Source organism: Rhododendron vialii, chromosome 4a, assembly GCF_030253575.1.
Source record: "Rhododendron vialii isolate Sample 1 chromosome 4a, ASM3025357v1".
NCBI classification, from domain to species: domain Eukaryota; kingdom Viridiplantae; phylum Streptophyta; class Magnoliopsida; order Ericales; family Ericaceae; genus Rhododendron; species Rhododendron vialii.
Window position 1 is genome coordinate 13,984,486 of NC_080560.1, and position 23,262 is coordinate 14,007,747.

A 23,262-nucleotide genomic window follows, 5' to 3' on the forward strand; every position below is an offset into this window, starting at 1 on the left:
CTGCTCCATAGGATTGCAAATAAAGAGAGTAAGAGATTTTCCCCCAAAGCATTGCCGTTTTGAGGGTGTGGGCAGGGGCTATTGCCTCCCATGGACAACAGAGCCCCTGCGTCCAATTTTTTCATGCCAAAAGCCTACATTTGCTGACAATTACCCTTGTCTCGGCAATCTGATCTCCATTTGTGTAAAGCGGGCATACATATTGAAGTTTGTTGAGTTCTACTCAGCACAGTAAGATTATATGTGTAACAAAAGAAAATAAATTGTTCCTATTCTGTTTGACAAAAAAAAAGAAAAAGAAAACAAATTGTTCAAACTTGACTTAGATTTAGTTTCTTTTGAGATTGGTTGGATTGGAATATAATAAGAAAAGCCAGATAGATCTCTTTTTCCAAGTTGTTTAAATGTTCAAGTCGTCTGTCATTTACTCAGCTTAACTTGACTTATCTACACTCCTAATTATTAAGCATATTGAAAAGATCAATATATATTTTTGGCAGTGGAGAACTTTCCAACAGATCAACTTGTATTTTCCTATTGTAATAATATAAGTCAATGATGTGACAAAGAAAATGAAGTACTACTAAACGTTTCTGATCAATTAACTTGCATTTTTCGTAGATTTTCGATGACAAAGAATCAAAGGGGAAAAAAAGAGAGAGAGAGAGATTTACGATGTCCCGATAATTTTTCGGGTATATGCTAGCTCCAATCATCATGCAATAATACCGTCTTGAAATGGAAGAAAATATAAATATTAGTTCAAGTCACTTAATTGATCGTTTGGAATGGGTGGTGAAAATGGCGATTAAGTATTGTCCAGTACTCCAGTGTCCACCAAAGGGCAATGTCATGCAAGGAGTTTTCTGAATATAATCAAGGAGTTAAACAAAATCGTTAAGGAGAAGGATACATTTACACATTGATCATGTGTTTAGACCTTGAACTTATCAAGGAAAAAAAATTAAAAATCAATTAATCAAGTTCGTTAGATTCTTCTTTTCCGGTTAGCAAACCAAGAAGCAATAAAATTTCGGGTGAATGCCTAATATATTTGTTTTCCATTTCAAACGGAAAAAAAAATTCATTAATATTTGAAATTGTTATAAAGACCGGTACGAATAAGAAGAACAACATCAAATTCCTAATAAAGCTAAGAAAAATTCTATGCCCAGTTCGAGATCCAAACTCTCGATTGGCAAGATATATACCAATCAGGGAAACCAAAAGGGACAAAGCTCATACCTAATGAGCTGAAGTCCAAGACACCTATTGGGACAAGCCTAACCCAAAAACCGGGAAAAAAAAAAAAAACCAGCAGCAACAACAACAACAACCGTAACTCTAACAGCCAGAAAACAAACCCCCGACCCTACAGCCTTATATATTGTTACTTCTAGTTTTGTTAATCAGAATATAAACAGCTTAACAAGTAGGGGATTTGTGAAAGAAATAGAAATTAAAGCACAATAGTGTGTGAGCTAGAGTACATATTAGGTGTATCTTACCTTGCAGGGTCAAAAATCTCTTCATTGTATATATACCAGACACGGCCGGACCTCGGGCTTGGTTGTCCATTTATTATATATTAAGCGATAAAAAATTATAAGACATACAAGCCCAAAAAAAAAGAAGAAGAAGAAGAAATTAATAATCAAAGTTACATTGTGCTTTTAACTTGAATTATATCAACAAATTGAAATCAAAATATTACTTTGATTAAAGTGTTTTATGATTCGCACGATTCATATCAAACAAAACAACTTCTCATCACATTTTTTGAAGCAATGTTGGGGTAAATTTTCTCTCTAAATTTTTGCATGGTATTTCTTTTTTTTGTTTTATTTACCAGAGGTAGAGTTCCATTAAGATCGACTAGATACTTGATTCTTGGGATCTTGATTTAGGTGATCCAAGTAAGCTGATCTCTTTTTTCACTTTGTTTATTTAATGGTGGTTGTTTTTTAATTCTTTTCCTCCATAAGTCGAACACTCAATCTGTTACATCCCACGTCGGAGAATTTGAAAAGTTATAAGTGGATTATAATGATTCACCCACCAATCACTATATACTCCTATAACATAAGATTAATTAATCTTTTGAGCGGGTCGTTACACAATCCACGTACTTCCAATGGGTTGACTGGTTATAAAATGACTTTTGGTGGCTAGCTGGCATATTCACGAACAGTTCAAATGGGTTGACTGGGTTATAAAATTACTTTTGGTGGCTTAAGAAGACCTCAAAGCCTGCTGATGGAGATGGTATATATATATATTACATAATATTTGCTTATGCAATACCCAAAAAATCATATACGTACCATGACCAATTGGTAGCTTGGAAATTTTATTGACCTAAATTTTGCATCCCCAGAACATCATCAATATGCCGCCGAGCAAAAAAAAAAAAAAAAACATCATCAATATGCCATCATACTGTAAACATATATATACTCTTCTATACATCGATATTGTACATATTTCTTCGGAAAAGTCTTCAATATACACCTATTTAAGGTGTGTACCATATGCATCTATTGTGTGGTTCATATTGTGCCATCTCATAAAAAATTACTTGTAGAACCGGTCATTCATAACATTTTATTTCGTATTGTAATTTTTATACTAAAAATTCGTAACTTTTCATCAATATGATTCGTAACTTTTTAGTAATAGATTCATAACATTTTGGTGTGTTTCAATGAGGGTACATATGATACACATCCAAATAAGGGGTGTATATTGTAGCATTATTTCTTTTGATAACTCAAGGTTGGGCTAGCTTACGCACATCTCAATTAATCCTTGATAATTTATTTCTACCGTTGTTAGCAGAGAATCAGATTAATATATAACATCGTGGCAAAACCCCATATAGAATGGCACATAAGGTTGATAGCATGGGAGGTTTCAAATGTAAGACTTTTAGGAAGAAATAATTAACTTTGAACTCGTACATCACAAGCCTTCACCGGAATCACCGCATTAACCCTTAGGCTCATTTTGGATGACTGGAATCTTCAGTAGGAATTGGAATGTGATTACTAGGAAATTGAGTGTGAATATAAATATGATTACTAAGAATGAAATTCCTGATAATACAATACCTGAAGTAATTTCATTCCAGTATTTGGATTAATCCAGTAATCTTATGCTGGAATCAATTTTTTGAAAATTTATCAAAGTCAATATTTTCTTTTTTTATTGATTAAGCTTGGAATCTAAGATTCTCATGGGGTATGAGAGGGATCAGATTCCCACTCAATCTGGTAATGTGATTTCTAGTCGGATGTGACGTTAAGAATCACAATTCTATTTCTGTCTCTCCCAAACATGGGAATTCTGAGAGTGTGGCATCACATTTCTATTCATGTTCCTTCCAAACATCAGAATCATGGAAATGTGGCGTCATATTCTCATTTCTCCTCAAGATTCTTGCCATTCAAACTGAGCCTTAGCTAGGTATTGTATAAGTCAAGCTCAATCACTTAAAAACAATGCATTTTTATAACAAAAAGTTCAGGGTTTTTTTTTTTTTTGGTTGATAAACTAAGAGAACTCATCGATATTTAGTACCAAGTGGCAAGAAGATTGATTTTTTTGGGCACAACACGCTATTATGTAAGTCTTTGTTTTGCGGACCAAACAATCTTTCTGGGACAAAGATAGTATTGGGTAGCTTTGGCACCAAAAACTCGTTCAAACAAATCAAACTCAAACACTTTTTTTGTTTGTTTAAAAATTCAAGCCAAACCCAAGCATATAGGTGTTTGGCTTGATAGACTTGTGAAAAAGAATGATTCCGTAAATAATATTGCAAAGATGGGGTAAATCAATAAATATTCTAGATATGTGAGATCTTCTCTTAAACATCTTTCCACCAATCACGGGTACATTCAATACTTTTTTGCAAGTCTAGATAGCTTCTTCTTCTTTTTTCCCCAATTTGTGTCATTCTGGAATGTCACAAGCTTAAGCTCAGACTAAATAACTCGAAATTTCAGGGGCTTAAAATCAAACTTGAAAGCTTGAGATCTAGGGGTGTTAATTTAAATGGTAAACTAGACTGAACCGGATATTTTTTTTGGTTTTGAGATAGAACCGGTCCGATCTGGTTCGATGGAATTGAAAATAAAATTTTCGGTTCGGTTTCCAATCTCAGATATTGTGCATGTACGTAAAAATTGCTAAGAGTGGGGCTCAAACTCGAGACCAAAGGTTTGCAGCAGCCCCTCCTTATCGTTAGGCTAGGGCTACCAAACTTGTTTGCCTTGTTTGGATTCAAACTTGGGGAAAAAATTCCAACTCAAAAAACACTCATTTCCCTACTTTCAATATTACTCTCATTTCTCTCTCCACTTCAATCATTACTCTCATTTCTCTCTCCACATATTAACTGTATCTCCAATTATTACCATAATTTCTCTCCACTTATTATCCCAAAAATCAAACCCAAAAAAACTCAAATTTGAATCCGAACAAGACAAGACACTAGGAGAGAAAGGAGAAATTATATCAGATCTCAGATATAGAAACGGCGTACCTCGTTAGGGTTTATCCCTTAGGTTTTATAAAGTGAGCTTATTTGCTCCCCAACCCCAAGTAAGTCATGCTAGGCACAAGCACCATGAAATCACCCGTAACCGTTTCTCGTAGGCCACGTCATGGGTGACGCTTGGCGGGCACGTGGCCGAAAACACATAAGCGTTACGTGGCACCAAGAGGCCACGTATAGTCTGAGTCATCTTCATTGGCCGGTCTAATCTCTCGGCCTGGCCGGGGAGTTCCCACACTGGGTTTACTAAACGGGCTTCAGAAGGCGATGGGCCTAGCATCCAGCCCAGTTGCTTCCGACCAGTGTGAGCCCCAGTTCAATGGGCTACCCGGAATGTCAGGCCCACCTCCTGTCGGATTCGGCCCACTACACAACCAAAAAAGTAGTTAGGGATCTCAACGCACTTTTCCTCTGCTCCAGTTCACAATAATAATGCATGTCAATAGATGGGAGTATGTGTGTTTGCACTTTTAGCACTTTCTAGTTTCCTATGTACAATTAAAACATGAGATAGACTTATTTACGGAGCTACGCAAATTCGGTCGTCCGTTTCGACTTTGAACGGTCTGAATTAAATGAAATTTTTTTTCAGAAAAGAGTAAACTCCCGGAAAGTTTCATTTAAATCTGGACCATCAAAAACACATTGAACGCTCGAGATTCACCTTCGTAAACAACTATTAACGGAAAGCTCCATGAAAAAGTTTTTCTCTTACAATCTCGATCAGAGGGATTGAAAATAACAGAAAAAGCATTGCTGAGCCAAAATAAAAAAAATAAAAAATAATAAAACTGAAAAAGTGTTACAGCCCCTTTGGTTCAAGAGTAGCACATGAATCACATACATCCTAATCCTAATAATGTTCAAACAAGCCCTGTATTTTCAAAGTTTGTTGCAAAGACCAACCACTCTCACCGACACACACACACACCGTCAATTAATTTCCGTGATTATTCTGGTAATGTCATAGTTCAACAGATTTTCGATTGGTAGCAGGTAGCTTTACGTAGAAATGGAAAACGAATTAGTACTAAAAAAGAGGCGCCAGCAATTGGGTCAAAAGATGGATTTTTGGCCTAAATCCATCTTTGACAGGTGATGCTGGGTAACTGATTTTTGTACGATATGGCCCTTTACCTTAGTTGAATATTTTTGTGCAACAAAGACTGGACCAATGCAAGGCTCGGTCTGGTGGTCAAGGCTTCAAACGTAGAGGTTTGCTTTGTCTTAAAGTCTCATGCTCGAGTTCATGTGCCATTGTTTTTTCGGACAACCACACCTCAAAACGCGAGTGCGAAATTGGTATAAGACGACTTGTAGAAATTAGTCCGAGGTCCATCTAAGTTGGCCCGAGAATGACGCACCCAAAAACTAGAAGAGCAGGGACCATGTTTGAGGGAGTAGCATGAACCTATCAAGTAAGTTTAGCGAAGTTCATCAAGCACTTGAGAGGAACAATCAGTATTATTGTCCCTCAAATAGTGTAATGACCCACATATCCAGAATCCGGTGATTGCGGAGTAGTAATAATACTTTGAAGATTCACTAGGAGGGTTGAGTACAATTTGCCAATCCTATTGGTTGGCTAACTTAAACCTATATGTAAGTTGTAACCAATTATTGAGGCTGCTCAGTTGGTCATGAATCATGATTCAGGAGTTCGAATCTCCCCACCTACATGTAGTAGTTCGAATCTCTCCCCTGTGCTAACGTAACGACACATCCCGCTAATTATACTGTGTGGAAAAAAAAAATTGTTGATTACCAACTCAAGGAAGGGCGCTACTAAATGTACGAGGATTCCGCTACTGCAGGGTATCGAGAAAGGGGAAAGGGTGGAGTGTACAAAACTCTAACCAGCAAGCGGAGAAGCTGTTTTCGCAACTCAAATCCGTAACTACCAGGTCACTATCAGTTTGGCAAGGATGATATATTATACCGTAGAATCTATTTTCTGCTCCGAGCCCACATTGATCACCAACTAATCTTGAATCAAAGCTAGTATACGTTGAGACGAGGGGTAATTTTATTATTTTATCGATACACCCTTGGAATCTTGCGTTCTTCTCCGTGAGAACACCGTTCATGTGGAGCCAAAATATGAAAGACCATTGCCAAACTACTATGCTTTCACTTTGCTGACTTCCATACTCCTTGTCTCCTTGACATGGACATGGTACTGAACAATTACCTTAACCTAGATGTAAAGCATACTTTCCAATCTGGCATGACATGAGAGCTTTCTCTATAAATACAAACCGTGAGTTTCTTGACACATGCACAGGATAGAGAATCCTGGAATTAGTTGTTCTATATTCTGAACGACAATGGTGTTGCTCTCTACTTTTCCTTTTGCTGTGGCAAGTAGCATACTTGTAGCGGTACTGGTGCTGGTCCATGAGTCGAATGCTCAGCTAAATTCTACGTTTTATTCAACCTCGTGTCCGAATGTTTCCAGCATTGTGACTGGGGTTGTTCAGCAGGCTTTGCAGTCCGATCCACGTATCGGTGCAAGTCTCATTCGACTTCATTTCCACGATTGCTTTGTCAATGTGAGCTTATGCTCTTTCATCCAGAGTTCTAAATCCAATATTTGGGCACGGATATTGGTTGGGTCATGTAGTAGTTTTTATTCCCAATAGCGCACCAATATATAGCGGTATATAAAGTTGGAAAAATAAAAATCGACAAAAACCCTGTTTCCATTCATAATTTTTTTTGGCAACCACCATTTCAAAATTCTGAAAAGAACCCTTTTTCTTTCTTTATTTTTTTAAATTTATTTTTGCTGTCTCAATTTTTTTGTTTTGTTTTGTTTTGTTTGTGTTATAAACAGTTGATTAACGGAATGTGTTTATTTTGGGGCCAGGGATGTGATGCTTCGATTCTGATAGACAACAATGGAACCATACAAAGTGAGAAGGATGCAGCCCCAAATACTAACTCTGCTCGGGGATTCAATGTGGTCGACAACATAAAAACCGCCCTTGAGAATTCTTGTCCCGGAGTAGTCTCGTGTGCTGACATTCTTGCCATTGCCGCTGAAGCCTCCGTTTCTCTGGTACATCCTAAATAATTTATGAACCTTTTTAAATGTTTGCTCGGTATTATTTCAAATTTGTTTTCGCCTCTTTTTTGTTTTTCTGTTTTTCATAAACAACCCATTGCTAAAGTTGAATTATGTGAAACAGATTCTGAAAAGCGTTCTGCAAAGGGTTTTTGAAAATCTCAATCCAAGAGAGCTTAAGCCTCTGATTTCTGTACTTGAAATGAACCATTTTTCATGTATCTTCTTCACAGTCAGGAGGTCCTTCATGGAGTGTACAATTAGGGAGAAGAGACAGCAAGACAGCAAATCAGGCAGGAGCAAACACTTCAATTCCATCTCCCTTTGAAAGCTTAACTTCCATCACTGCCAAGTTCTCTGCCGTTGGCCTCACTTCTACCGATCTTGTTTCATTATCTGGTAGGCTGTACTGTCCTTTTATTCGAACTCATAATTTAGTTTCCTTTCTGATAATATCATATCAGGTTATGAACCACCAAATTGTCTAAAAATAAGGTTATACAGAGAGGGTAACTTTATTTATGTTGAACTTGTGGATGTGCTATATTGTCCCCAGTATTATGTCTATGTTACTGCCTACTGGGGTTCTTTTTTTCTAAATCTGCAAGTAAGCCATGTTTAGCACCAACACTCGGGCGTAAAGGTAAATGATGTTTCAAGCAAGTCCAATAAAATATACCCAACGAAGTAAGTGACATAGTCAATTGAGCTTAATATGATGATTTCCAGACTCAGACAAGCCCTACCATCGCTTTGCAGCCTTCTCAAACTCGGCTTCATGCTCCCGAAATGTGGACGCTAGACCTAATTAGCTTAGCAAGTGCACGAACGTGCATGATTGCCATTCTTGCTAGGCCAAAAGCCTTCATTTGATGCCGCCACAAACTCTCGCCGTAACACATAGACCTGCGGCTGCTCATCGATACCACCTATTTCACCAGTACTCCCATTTCATCTAAAAAATATGTGTTGAATGTTAGTTAACTTAAACTAAGTTAAAGTAGCTGCTAGTGGGCTAGGTGCCTCTGTGGTCAATCAGGTTAGGAACAAGCAGGAAAAATATGCAGAATTTTGTGGCTGAACTTGGACTTCTTAATTTGAGATGAAAGCACTCATAAGGTTCCTTTTAATTACGAAATGTGACTCCTAAATACTTAAATATCCTGTATCCAATATGGAATCTTACTGGACCTAATGTCTTTTATAACAACAAAATAAGGGCCTGTTTGTTAGCCATACTATTGTCTAAATTAGTTAATTCGTTGTTTGTAGGTAGACACATGGACTATTTAATTCCAAGAACTAACTAGTCCCTCTGCTAGCGGATTATTATGGCCGTTCTCACTCATGCCCATAATTATTCTTTTTTCTCCAATTATCGCTTCCAAACCCTAAAGTCAGAAATTAAAAGGAAATTTTGAAGGACAAAGTAGTAATTTGATACATTTTTCACCATTCACCCATTTTTATCAATCCTACAAACTACTAACCAAACCAAATACAGTATAACATAATCACCCCTGTTGATTAATCCATCTTCTCTCCTATCGTCCTCCTATTCGCCTTTATGTAGCTCCGATTCGTCTTTTTTTGTGTAGTATGGATCACACTCCAAAATAAATCAAATATTTTTAACTAAAAATAATTTAAATTGGACGATGTACTTTTTTCTGTTCCAATCTCGTGTACCTATTCTTGATTTTATCCTGTGTCAGGTGCCCACACGTTTGGACGTGCCCAGTGTCGACTATTCAGCAATCGCCTGTACAACTTCAACAACACGGGCAATCCCGACCCGACGCTCAACTCAACGTACTTGACCACGCTACAGCAAATATGCCCGCAAAACGGGAGCGGGGCCGCTCTGGCCAACCTCGATCCCACGACCCCGGACGCCTTTGACAACAACTACTTCTCCAATCTGCAGAACAACCAAGGCCTTCTCCAATCCGATCAGGAGTTGTTTTCGACACCAGGGGCTTCCACAATTTCCATTGTCAATACGTTTGCCAGCAGTCAAAGCACTTTCTTTCAGAACTTTGCTCAGTCGATGATAAACATGGGGAATATCGGGCCATTAACGGGTAGCAATGGGGAGATTAGATTGGATTGTAAAAAGGTCAATGGAAGTTGAGTTCTGAAGTGTTAAAGAATTCATCGAAAATTCGAAGAATTCCAATGGTTTGAGTAGGGTCTTGTCACTTGTTTGTTTTTTGGTTACAAGTACTAAAGAAGTTCTGATAAAAAATAAATAAATAAAATAAGTAGTACTAAAGAAGTGTCACAAGTAAAAAAGGCACTGTACTATGTTCATTGGGTGGGGACCAATATTTATTTTTGTTTTTATTGCCAACATCAATGGAGATTTTATTTGGTTATTCGATTATTTCAGACATTCATGTTTCAGACATTTATTAAGGCTGTCATGGGAACGAAATATACTACCAAAAAAAGTAGGAAAAGTAGAATATTCCTTTTTTATAGTATATAACTATACTTAGGAACTCCAATTAGGAATTTTTATTTTGTACTTTGTAGAACCTATATTTGGTACTTTGAGTCCTGCTGCAAGAAGAGAAAGAGAGAATCATGAAAATTTCTGAAGTACCTGGTTTTGTAGTTTCTCACCTTTGAATCTTCGATTGGACGGCGCTGTAAGTTCACTCTTCCAATTTCCTATGAGCTCTACTGCAAAGACTGCTCTTCCTCCCTATGAGCTCTACTATAAAATGAGAGGACCACTCTAATACCCATGTGAGAGGACGGCACTGTATTTCGATTGGAGGGCACTCTCTGATACCTAAGTCAGTTCTTTCTCATTGATAAAGAAAAGTACACAAGAGAAGTAACAATATGTACATTTCTATGGTTTATAATAAAACTTTTGTAATAATAATGTACTTGGGCATCACGTAAGACCGTGCCAACCAAGTGCCCTGACCTATTAACCACTTTTCACGTAACATCATGCATGACGATACCGACCATCCATGTCGGCAAATGCAATGTGGCCGAGCCATGCCACTCGGCTTGCGCCCTAACTTTTAGGAGTGTCTCACTAGGTCAAAACCTCATGGAGTCCCGTCCAGCCCGGCCCTTCAACCGTCTGCCTGCAATACGAAGGGCAAAAGCCCTTGGGCAAGACTGCTCACGAGTGCAATGGGCTCAGCCTACTCTATGTGGCCCACACTACAAGGTTCGACCACTGCAAATTAAAATTGTTTTTCATCACACTTTTTGTTGTTTAATTCATAAATAATGTTTTTCTTTCTATATTACTCGTCTACTAATCTTTCTAGCTTTTAATTCGTCCTCCATAAAAACGAGTACCGCCAAAAGAAATTAGAAGGTCGATCCCAAACGTAATGCCAATTATTATTATTATTTTTTTTGGCAAATGTGAGAAGTTGTATTCAATTGTAAGGCGAAAACCTACACAACAAAAAGGAACCCTATGGGGGCAAATGAGCGTCCACAAACCGGACAAACCATTAGAGATGGCAATTAGAGTACAACATATGTAGCCCTATTTCAAACTCGCCTAGCGAAATCAAGTTCGCAGAAAATAAAACTAATACGAAGCACATGACCAACAAACCACCGGACTAAATCCGAACAGTAATCAGACTAAATCCGAACAAAAAACGAAATAAAGCAAAAAAAAAAAAAACACTCCCCTCCGTCATTGAGTAGCCTTTCTCTTGCCTAGCCCTCTACCGATCAAGCTCCCAAGTCGGTAACCCACACACGACTGCTAACCTAGAAGTAGAGCGGTGCGGCGGAAAATGACAAGTGATTTTGGTGGAGAATGGGAAAGGGAAACCAGATCTGAAGGCGGGGATTGATCCCTCCCCTCCCGCCGCCCATATTTGGGTATAAACCCAAGGGGAAAGGAGGGGAAGGAGAAGACAAAGTGTGATGACTCTTTTAGGGTTAGAGAGGTGCTCTTGTTTTTTTGGTTTTACGTAATGCCAATTCGTTCTTGGCATTTTGGAGTGAGAAGGTACCAATCAAATTTGGCAGTAGAGTCAAATACTTTTTAGATTATAAACTGTGTGGGCTTCGGTGATGGCCTCGGTGGTGTAACCGGACCACCATTAACCGAAGTCTCATATCAGGCGGGGCAATGTATATTCTCCTCTTTACTCGCTCGGTATCAAGTCTCCTGTTGGCGCTTCGGTTATTACCGAAGTACAAGCATTCTGTTAAGGTCTCTTGAAAGAGTGTAGCACACCAAGAGGGGACCAAGAGCGACACGTGGCGGAAAGAATCATCTAGGCCAGGTCTGGCCATGTGCTTCGTAACCGTCTTATCCGGTGCGTCATCTATGACGTAACCCGAGGCGGTTACCTAAGCGTGACCTCCACGCACTAGCTTGGAGCCCAAGTTAACCTAGGTCTATAAATACAAAGGGATACTCATCTTTGAGAGGTATGCCATCTTTCCCTAACCCTAGACCTAAAAACATCTCTCCTTACATCTAACTTGATCGTCGGAGGGTCACTAGGCTATTCCAACCTTAGTGACTTGTTGCAGGTTCAGCGGCGGAGGAACAGAGCAGCGGAAGAGAAGTACTAGTTCAGGCCAAGGTCCCTCCTCCTAAATCGAACCCCTACAATTGGCGACTCCGCTGGGGACCTAGCCACCCTTTCAACTTTCACCTCCCCCTTTCTGCTTCGTTCACCGTCCAGAATCAAACATGGTTGAGATCGACGAAGCCCATCACGGTGGTGCCGCCCACGGGCTCGATTCCCTCGTGGACCACAGCCTAGCTTCCGGCGGGGCAGCCGCCCTAGGAAAGACCCACGTATCCATCGGAGTTGGCGCCGGAGCGTCAGCTCCAAACGCAGGCCCATCCTCCGAGCTCCACTCCTACATCCGCCACCTCGAGCGAAAAATCGATGACCTCACAACGGTCATGGACCGCGACAGACACGTCCGAGACGAGTTGGCGGAGATCAAGCACCTCCTCCAAATCTCCCCATCTCATTCCTCCGGGAGTCGCGGTGGAAGGAAAAACCATCACACCCCCCCCCCCCCCCCCCCCCCCCCCACGCAGTCAGGAAGTCGGTCACCTGCTAGAGCACAGACCCCGCCCCTCAGTCAAGGATCGTCTCGAGTCACCAAGGGCGGCGGACACTCGAGCCCCAAAAGACGCATCGCACAGGGACCGTTCCCGCTCCCCTATGCAACTTCGAAGGAGGCCATCGGCCTTTGATAGGCTCGGTGGTGGGAGCGTCTCTGCCTCCTCCACCCACTCGGTCCTAGTGGGCAGGACAGGCCGGGAATCTACCCCTAGCCTCACAAGGGCAGCCAGGGGGGATGACGGCCTTGTCGAGATCCAGACTCCGGGATACCGCGAGCGCCTGAAGGGCTCTCGACCTAGAAGTCCCATCGTCTCGCACCCCGGCGGCGCACACAACAGGAGCCCGATCACCGAGCGCCTCGAGCCCTCTGCTCGGGACAGCTACCGCCATCACCGCCAAGAGCGTTTTTCCAGAAGATCGGTTAGTATTGTTCCAAAGAGAAAGGAACATGAACGATTGGACAAACTTGTCCCAAAGAAGCGTACAGCGACTGAGTGTCCAGACGGCCCCGACCGTTCGATCCGACCTCATCGCGACGCGCGGCTTACACGACTCACGACCTCTCCCTTTACGAGAGAGATCGACTCGGTTACCCCCCCAAAGGATTCACCCAACCCAAGTTTGCCAAATATGACGGCAAGACCGAGGCGTACACTCATCTGGTTCAGTATAAAACTGTCATGTCTCTGTTTCTTCGGAATGAACCCTCGGACGACGCCTTCCTGTGCAAAGTGTTTCCTGCAAGCCTCGGCAACCTGGGCCTCACCTGGTTCAATCAACTCCCGGCTCGGTCAATCTCCTCGTTCGATTCCCTTTGTGATGCCTTCATGGCCCGGTTCGTAACGAGCAACAAGCACGAGAATGAGATCGACTTCCTCTTAGCCCTCCGCAAGAGGAACGACGAAACACTTCGGCAGTACGTCGGCCGTTATTGGGAGTTGTTCAATGAGATAGAGGGTTGCGACGGCGTCATCTCTGCCCGAGGATTCAAGCTCGGTCGCACCTCCCAGGACGAGCAAGTCTACGACGACCTCGCTCGCCATAAGCCAAACTCTATGAAGGACCTTATGACTCGAATTGAGGGCTGGTGTCAGCTCATCGAATCCAAGGCAGAGAGAGGCATCGGGAAGCCTACAAGTTCAAAGACGTTAAGCACCTCGGTGTCCGTACCGGCCCCCGCACCTGTCCAAACACCGAAGAAACAGGTCAACACCATCAAGCAGTCGCCGAGGAGGGGACCGAAGCCAAGTGACTTCAATGCCGAGAAAACCGTCTTCACCATTCCCATCTACCGGATCATCGACCAAGTGAAGGACCAGCCCTTTTTCTCCTTCCCAAATCAAAAGCTAGGAACCGAGAATGGGAAAATCAAGAATCCCATCGTCTGATGCAGTTACCACAGTGAACAAGGTCACTTCACCATAGCTTGCAAGCCCTTCAAAGCCTACTTGGAGCAGCTTGTCGCGGGAGGCCACCTCGGCAACTTCATCGATCACGAAAAGACGACGGCTCGAGCGCAACGGACCGAAACAAATATGGAGGAAGAGGTCCAGACAATCCACATCATACACGGTCCATTGAACCCCGAGGCCGCTCGTGTCATCTGGGCCGAGTTGAATGAAGCCTCCTCCTCCAAGCAAGTCATGTTAGTCGGCCCCGAACCAAAGCGCCCTAGAACCGATGACGGTTCCAAATGGACGATAACGTTTACCGAGAAGGATCTCGACCGCGTCCAGCTTCCCCACAACGACGCCCTCGTGGTCACGCTACGCATCGAAACTTTCAACGTCTGTCGCGTCCTCGCAGACCAGGGCAGCTCGGCCGAAGTCATGTACTACTCTGTGTTCAAGGATCTGAAGATTCCCAACACCGACCTCCGTCCATCCGAAGTTCCTCGTATCGGCTTCAATGGAGCTCCTGTCTGGCCCATCGGTATGATCACTCTTCTTGTCCGCGCCGGCTCGGTAACACTTCAAATGGAATTTGTGGTAGTTGACGTCCCTGGCCCTTACAACGCCATTGTCGGGCGAACCTGGCTACATAAGCTTAAAGCGATTGCCTCCACCTATCACCAAGTGGTACGTTTCATTGGCACTCACGGGCACCAGGAAGACTTGTACGGAGACCAGACCGCGGCCAAGCAGTGCTACATCAACGCCGTTCGAAGCAACAAACAGACCTCCCGGGTGAATCTCATTGAAGCCCCCGAGGCCCCAGTTTTGGAGGACGTCGGTAGATCCCCCGACGACAAAACCGTTGAAGACGTGGCCACCATCCCAATAACCGAAGACGGCTCCCGTTTCTTCCTTGTCAGTTCCTCACTTAGTGACACTGATCGGAATGAGACGGTAGCTTTTCTCAACCGAAACATTGAAGTGTTCGCCTGGACCCCATATGAGATGCCCAGGCTCGACCCCTCTTTCATCTGCCATGAGCTCAACATCGACAAAGCCAAGCGACCGATCGTACAGAAGGCACGACGGTCCTCTCCTATTCACTCCGAGGCCGTCATCGAAGAAGTCAACCGACTCCTGAACGCAGGGGCAATCAGAGAGGTCCAGTATCCCAAGTGGCTGGCCAACACCGTCGTAGTCAAGAAAAAGAACGGCAAATGGTGCGTCTGCGTCGACTACTCAAACCTCAACGACGCCTGCCCAAAGGACTTCTTTCCTCTTCCCCGTATCGACCAGCTCGTCGATGCCACCTCCGGACACGAGCGACTCAGCTTATTGGATGCGTTTTCGAGGCTATCACCAGATTGCCATGAGCGAAGGCGACATCGAGAACACCACCTTCATTACCCCCCACGGGATCTTTGGTTACCTTGTCATGCCCTTCGGTTTAAAAAATGCCGGGGCAACTTTCCAGCGAATGATAACCAAGATGTTTGAGCGATTACTAGGCAACACTATGCTGGCGTACATTGACGACATGGTGGTCAAAAGTTTGCGCGCCGGTGATCATCTCACTCACCTCGCCGAAGTCTTTGAGATACTCAAGAACCACAAGCTCCGCCTCAATGCCGAGAAATGTGTCTTCGGGGTTAGCTCCGGCAAATTTCTTGGCCACGTCGTCTCTCGACGCGGTATTGAGGCCGATCCTTTCCAGATTTGCGCTATTAATCAGCTCTCGGCTCCCCACAACAAGCGCGATGTTCAGCGTCTAACAGGCATGGCAGCAGCACTGAATCGGTTTATAAGTCGTTCCTCGGACAAATGTCAGCCATTCTTCGCACTTCTAAAGGGCAGCCAACGAAGCTTCAACTGGACAGAAGATTGTGACCGAGCCCTCCAACGACTAAAGGAGTATCTTTTCGCGGCTCCACTCTTCGTCACTCCTCAGAACCAGGAGGACTTGTTCCTCTACCTAGCTGTCTCTCCGCACGCTGTAAGCTCGGTGCTCGTCCGACAGGAGGGCCGGGAGCACCAGCCAATTTATTACTCCAGCAAAACCATGACTCCCGCCAAGACGCGTTACCTCCCCCTGGAGAAGCTCGTGCTCGCCCTCATCTTAGCCTCCCGAAAGCTTGCCCCGTATTTCCAGTCGCATCGCGTCATCGTCCTGACCGAGTTCCCCCTCAAATCTCTTCTCCGAAATGCCGATCTCTCCAACCGAATCTCACAATGGGCCGTCGAGCTTGCAAATTTTGAAATACACTTTCAACCTCGGACAGCAATAAAAGCTCAGGTGCTGGCCGACTTCATTGCCGAGCTTACACCGCCCAACATATCCGCTTCGGCACCCACCCCGAGCACCGAGGCAGTACTCCAGGCCAACCCTAGCACAGCATGGCAGCTTTTTCACGGAGATGTTTGGAAAATGTACGTCGATGGCGCCTCCAACAGCCGAGGCGCAGGTGCAAGCGTCGTTCTTCTCTCACCCTCCGGTGTCTTGCACGAAAGCTCATTCTCCATCAACTTCCCAGCCTCTAACAACGAGGCCAAATATGAAGCACTTATCTCGGGACTCAAGACTGCCGAAGCCATTGGCATCGAAGAGCTCGTCGTTTACAGCGACTCCCAATTGGTGGTTAACCAACTCTCTGAAGAATATGAAGCTCGGGATGATCGCATGCGTACCTACCTCAGCGCCGCAGTCCAGCTCATTCAACGCTTTAAAGCAATCAGAGTCGAGCATATCTCAAGGGAACAAAACGCCCACGCCCACGCCCTTGCAGGGCTCGCTTCGGCATTTTCATGTACTGGACACTGTTCCATTTCCTTCTATTCTATCGACAAGCCCAATTTTGAACTCGAAGATCTACAAAAGGAAGTACTCAACATAGAGCTTGGCCCGAGCTGGATGGATGAAATCGTCCTCTACCTACGAGATGACACCCTTCCCACCGACAAAAAGGAAGCTCACCGACTCCGAAACAGGGCCGCTCTCTTCTAGCTCAATCCAAACGGGAAGCTTTACCGAAGATCATTTACCGGTCCATATCTCCTGGTTGCACACCCATACCAAGTCCCGAGCATCATCGAAGAGCTTCATGCCGGCGACAGCGGTTGTCACTCCGGTGGACGGTCACTCGCCCACCGAGCCCTCACTCAGGGGTATTGGTGGCCGACAATGAAGAAGGATTCTGAAGAGTTTGTCAAGCGTTGCAAGAAGTGTCAGATGTTTGCTCCCATTATTCATCAGCCGGCCCGGGACCTTAGCCCTCTCACCAGCCCCTAGCCCTTCTCCCAATGGGGCATGGATATCGTTGGAAAGCTCCCAGTCGCTCCGGGTGGATTCAAATTCCTCCTAACCGCAACCGATTATTTCTCAAAATGGGTCGAGGCCGAGCCCCTAGTTACCATTGAAGAAACAGACGTCATCCGCTTCGTATGGCGAAACATCATCTCTCGCTTTGGTGTGCCGTTCGCCATAATTACTGACAATGGAAGGCAGTTTACAGTGCAGAAGTACCGGGCCCTGCTTGACGAATACGGTATCAAATGGGACACATCCACTCCGGCTTACCCCCAGGGTAACGGACAGGCCGAGGCGGCAAACAAGGCAATTTCATCTGGACTCAAGCGACGACTCGAGTCACGATGGGGAAAGTGGGCCGAAGAGCTACCTAGGGTACTCTGGGGCTACCGTACTACTCCTCGGCGATCTACCGGTCGCACGCCCTTTTCCTTAGCATTTGGAATGGAGGCGGTCATCCCTCTCCAAGTCGGACTCCCAACAATGTGAACAGAAAACTTTGATGAGTCGGTCAACAACAACAAACATTGCTTCGGACCTCGACTTAGCCGAAGAAGAACGGGACAACGCAAGAATCAAGCTCGCTTCATACCAACAGGAGGTTGCAAAAGGTTACAACCGAAGCGTCCGCCTCAGGTCATTTAAGCCTGACGACCTTGTCTGGAAGAAAGTGGTGGAGAAATCCAAAAAGCGAAAACTAATGCCCAATTGGGAGGGCCCCTACCGAGTCCTCAAGCACCTCGGATCAGGAAATTACAAGTTAGAAAAGTTGGATGGTTCCCCCATTGCCAAAACATGGAATGCAAACAACTTGAAGAAGTTCTACGGATAAAGCTCGGTTACCGAAGCCCTCTTAAGTCTTTATTATGTTGCATTTTCTTTTAACAAGTTTGGATGGCAATTCGCTTATGTATTGGCAGCACTCCAAGTTTAAATGAGAATTCCTTCTTTGGCTCTATTCGTACAAATTTGAATCAGGCTGTTTAAATTATTTACACTCGGTCCGTCCTTGCCCAGACCGTTTTATACCGACTTCAGGGATATTGTTCTCCTAGGTGATACCCTCGGACAAAATTCCCACCAAGTCGCTCAGGCCTCTTCGGTCGTTTGGATTTCTGGTCACTCGCTTTAAGGATACAAGGCTTCCTCCCGACCCCCTTAAACCGACCCACCAAGAGTCTCTCACTGCTCGGACTCGCTGCGTCCCGAACCTATGGCAGAAGCCATATCCCTTTGCGACCCCAGCCTACGTCCCTAAGCAGTACTACCATCTCGCGCCCTCTCGCTATGTTAATTTCCATTAAACAAACAAGGGCGTGCAAACCCAAAATTCATTAAAAAAATTGCTTCTGATTCGGTCCTTACTAACCCTCCTAAAAGCAGGGGCTTCGGATCAAGTCACTTTTTTTTGATTAAACATCTTTTTTATGCTTAGCAAAACGATTCGGTTAACGCTTCGGTTAAACTTGTTTCTACAAACTTTTCAAGTCCCACCGAAGCAGGGGCATCATAACCTAAGGAGCAAACCAATCAAACAAGCATTTCAAAGATAAAACATTCAAGAAAAAGAAGAAGCATTCATTCACAAACCATAAGCAAAAGGGTACTGCTTCAGTATCAAACAATTACAATCCCTGGAATGGCAAACTCCAAATGTTCGGAGCCGTCCAGTAAACAGACCATTCAAACAAAAGATTAAAGTATTTTTCAGAGCTACGAGGGATAAGGTTCCTATGCATCATCAGGGAACAGGGGTGCTGGGGTCAACTTGCTTCTCGGTCACTTCGGGCTTTGGGTTCGGCACCTGCTCGCTTTCCTCCTCTGGTAGCACGAGCTCTTCAGGAGGGGGCTCAGGCACGGTTCGAAGCTCGGAACCCTCTGGCAGAGTAAGCTTGCTTATCAAGGCCTCGTGCCCGTACCGAAGCCCGTCTAAGAACCGATCTCTGAAGAGCTCGGCTTCTATCTCCCGGACCTGTTTCTCATATTCTACTCCGGCAGCATCCTAGCCATCATTGTAGCCAATGTTCCTTGCAAACTCAACCTCCCGGGCTCCAGCAACCCTCAAGGTGTTAGCGTCTTCCTCAGCTTTTGTGGCCCTCCCCTCAGCAATTACCCGTTCCCGGTCGCACCTCTGAAAATCGGCCAGGTAGAGGTCGCAGGTCTCCCTCGCCACCTTCAGGTCATCCTCTCTCTGAGCAAGGGTTTTTCTCAGTAGCTCTATCTTCTGCCCTTGCGCCTTGCATCGGTCATTCACCACGAGCGCCCGAGCTCCGGCCTACCAACACAAGTAAAAATGATCAAGTTCCAACATTCAATCAAGGGGATACGAAAAGTAACTTTATCAAGGGGATAAGAAAAGTAACTTACTTTCAGAAGCGCCTGCGCTATCTCTCCTGTGAGATCCTCGGTGCAACCCTCGACGGCTCGGGTGTCCTTCGGAAGAATACACGACCGAAGCAGCCCAAACGCTGTCCCAATGTTGGAGGATGCACTATCGGCGTGATGAATTAGGCGCCCCGAGTAGTGACGAACCTCGGGGGCCCACGGGACCTCCCTCGCCGGAACACGAGTCCCCGTGTCGGTTCCTCCCCTGCTCTCCACATCTCCCTCATCTCCTCTAGCTCCTATCTCGTCTATCAAGATTGGCTCCCCGCTCCTTCCTTGTCCGAAGGCTTCTTCCTCGGTCCGAGCCCTCTTCTCCGGAGGCTCCTGAGGAGAAACAGGGACTACCCTGGAGGTTCCGGCCCTCGGTGAACCAATCGTGACGCCAGCGCCCCGTCCTCGTGGCCTCTGGCGCCGAAGGTTGAGCACTTCTCTTCCACGACCGCTCATCTCGTCGCTGAGTCCTGTCCTCTCTGGGGTCTCCCGGTCGATTTCTTCTCGGATCACGCCTCGGGGACCAGAATCACTTACTTCATCTTCTGGCGCTCCAGCTCCTCCGCCTCCCCTCCCTTCTCCACCTCCTCGGCTTCTCTCTCGGCCACGTCCTCGTCCCGCCCGAGGAACACCTTGCTGCCTCGGCTTCTTTTTCAAATAACCGGTGTAGGTCGGTTTGTATCCGAGCAGGTCAGGTGCGTACCGACTCGTGATAGGAATGGCATACGCAGCTGTTATGAGCGCTCGGATAGCCCTTCCTCGAAGCTCTGCAATGATGCCCTCGGCTGAAAGAAAGGCAATGGAAGAATTAGTATACGATGAAAGAAAAAATGTGCTAACATATACAGAAGGCAAAAAGAGATTTCTACCGACCAGGAGCCCCGGTTTCGAACTGAACCGTAGTGGCAGTGTCCGCGCTTTCCCCGGGCCCAAACATAAAATTCCCAGTAACCGACACGTAGATGCTCACCCATTCTTCCGAGTCGAGAAGATGGTCGATAAGGAATGTATCATACCCCGTCCTACAGGAGAGGTAATGTCGATCGCTCTCTCGGTTGACTCCAACGAGGTAAACACCGAAGAGCTCCTCGAGTCCAAACGTAAGGTTATATTGCCTCCTCAGCTCTATGATGCTTGTAATGATCCGGTAGGAGTTCACTGTGAGCTGAGAAGACGTGAGAGAGAGGGCTTGGAGAACCCTTCGGATGAACTGATGTAGGGGGAATCTAACGCCCTCCTCGGTGATAGCCATCAAGGGGAAGATCAGCGCTCCCTCCCGGTGTGGAAGGTCTTTGGGGTCACTATTCGGTAAAATTCGAACGTCAACGTCATGGGGAACGCTATACACCCTCTTGAATTCAGCATAAGAAGCCGAAGAGCCATCAAAATATTGGTTTCGGTATGGGCATGGCCTCATCACCCTCCTGCGTCCCCGAACCTCCTCGGGGGCATCTGCGAATGGACCCGGACCTTGGTTCGAGGTACTTGGGGCTTCCATCTCTTGGGGGTCGAACGTCGTCACCTCACGAGGAGCTCTCGAGGTGTCGAGTGGTTCAATGTGATCGATTGGAGTCCGAAAAAATGTTAGGGCCCGAAGTGTCTAGCGAATATCCTCGGGAATTTTGATGGGAGAAGAGCCTGAACTACTGGAACTGTCCGAAGAGAGCTCGATGACCATTCGCCTCTACCTAACCAAGGAAAAGAATGCAAAAAAAACCCGTTAGTTATATGCTCAGGGAAGAATCAAGGTTTAACGCTCGGGACGGAATGGTCATCACTCCTCGGAACCCTCGGTTATCGGTTCCTACGAAATCGCTTCCCTTTCGGGAAGAATCCGAGGTTCAGAAATCTGTATCTATGGCATCAGGATGAATTTAGGCCTCGGGATGAGTTTAGGCCTCGGTAAAAAGCATGAGCAGCGCCGGAGAAGCCCAGCGCCGCCCTATACCAGACGGAGGCGAGCGGTTGCTCAGCCAGAATGTACACAGAAAATGGCGAGAAACTCAAAAAGAATGGTCAAAACATGAAGATTAAAGCAAGGAGATCAACATACCTCAAGTTCGTATAAGATCTCCCAACCAAAACGCTCGAAATCTCGATTGAAAGCTGGAAACAGACGGCGGCGGCGGTTCGACTTCAGAAGCGGAGGAAAAGGTGACGATCTCATCTCTGTCTCTCCTATTTATAATGGGAGAGATGGAGAGCTACGCGGGAAACGAGGCGTCGTGCACCGAGCCGTTAGATCATCGACACGTGTTATCATCGGACGGCTAGTATCAAGGACCCTGCACCGAGGACAGGCGCCGGATTTTCAGACCTTAGGCGTAATGACGCGTGTCACCGTAGCGACGTTTCGTACCAATCAACTGACATGGCACGTGCCGAGACAGCCTTTCTATTTTGAGACCTCGGTAATTGCTCACACGTGGCTCTCGTCTCTGACACATGTAGGATGGGATCTACCGAGGCAGGCTTACTCTCCGGTGGCTCTCTAAGAAAAGGTCCGAGGTCTGATATTTCGTATGATGAGGTCAAGACCCTGAAGCAGGGGTATAAGGCTCTAGGGCCTTGAGGGGCTATTGTGTGGGCTTCGGTGATGGCCTCGGTGGTGTAACCGGACCACCATTAACCGAAGTCTCATATCAGGCGGGACAGTGTATATTCTCCTCTTTACTCGCTCAGTATCAAGTCTCCTGTTGGCGCTTCGGTTATTACCGAAGTACAAGCATTCCGTTAAGGTCTCTTGAAAGAGTGTAGCACACCAAGAGGGGATCAAGAGCGACACGTGGCGGAAAGAATCATCTAGGCCAGGTCTGGCCATGTGCTTTGTAACTGTCTTATCCGGTGCGTCATCTATGACGTAACCCGAGGCGGTTACCTAAGCGTGACCTCCACGCACTAGCTTGGAGCCCAAGTTAACCTAGGTCTATAAATACAAAGGGATACTCATCTTTGAGAGGTATGCTATCTTTCCCTAACCCTAGACCTAAAAACATCTCTCCTTACATCTAACTTGATCGTCGGAGGGTCACTAAGCTATTCCAGCCTTAGTGACTTGTTGCAGGTTCAGCGGCGGAGGAACAGAGCAGCGGAAGAGAAGTACTAGTTCAGGCCAAGGTCCCTCCTCCTAAATCGAACCCCTACATAATCTATGATTAATTTATATTAATAGATTATCGTCGCAACTAAAAAAAGAGATTAAAACAAATGAAAGTTGAAAATAAAGTACTCAGTACTCCTAAAATATAAGACAAATTTCACACTCTCGTCTACGGGACATATTTTTTTAGATGTCAAACTTTGACAAATGACTATCGCACTTCACTGTTGTCTTAATCTTTCCTTTTTATACCATTTAAAACACGTTTGAATAACTAGAATTGTCGATAGGTACCGCCACGTGGTACCGCTCGACACCTAAGAAAATTTATTCTAATCTAATAATCCTATGATGCAGCTCGCACAATAAGACGATT

General features: G+C 45.1%; 1 protein-coding gene across 1 annotated transcript; it reads left to right on the plus strand.

Annotated features, from left to right (window-relative positions):
• Positions 1–6,823: 6,823 nt before the first annotated feature.
• On the plus strand, positions 6,824–10,003 carry LOC131322460 (peroxidase A2-like). The gene is made up of 4 exons (XM_058353784.1): positions 6,824–7,110; positions 7,428–7,619; positions 7,859–8,024; positions 9,341–10,003. Exons 1-4 carry the CDS (start codon positions 6,886–6,888, stop codon positions 9,757–9,759), a joined length of 1,002 nt encoding a protein of 333 aa, XP_058209767.1. The 5' UTR covers positions 6,824–6,885; the 3' UTR covers positions 9,760–10,003.
• Positions 10,004–23,262: the final 13,259 nt, after the last annotated feature.

Bases quoted from the DNA above. Each gene is read 5' to 3' on its own strand.
- LOC131322460 (XM_058353784.1), top strand. From the start codon at position 6,886: ATGGTGTTGCTCTCTACTTTTCCTTTTGCTGTGGCAAGTAGCATACTT. The intron at 7,111-7,427 runs GTGAGCTTATGC...TTTTGGGGCCAG, and splicing joins TCCACGATTGCTTTGTCAAT to GGATGTGATGCTTCGATTCT. The intron at 7,620-7,858 runs GTACATCCTAAA...TCTTCTTCACAG, and splicing joins CTGAAGCCTCCGTTTCTCTG to TCAGGAGGTCCTTCATGGAG.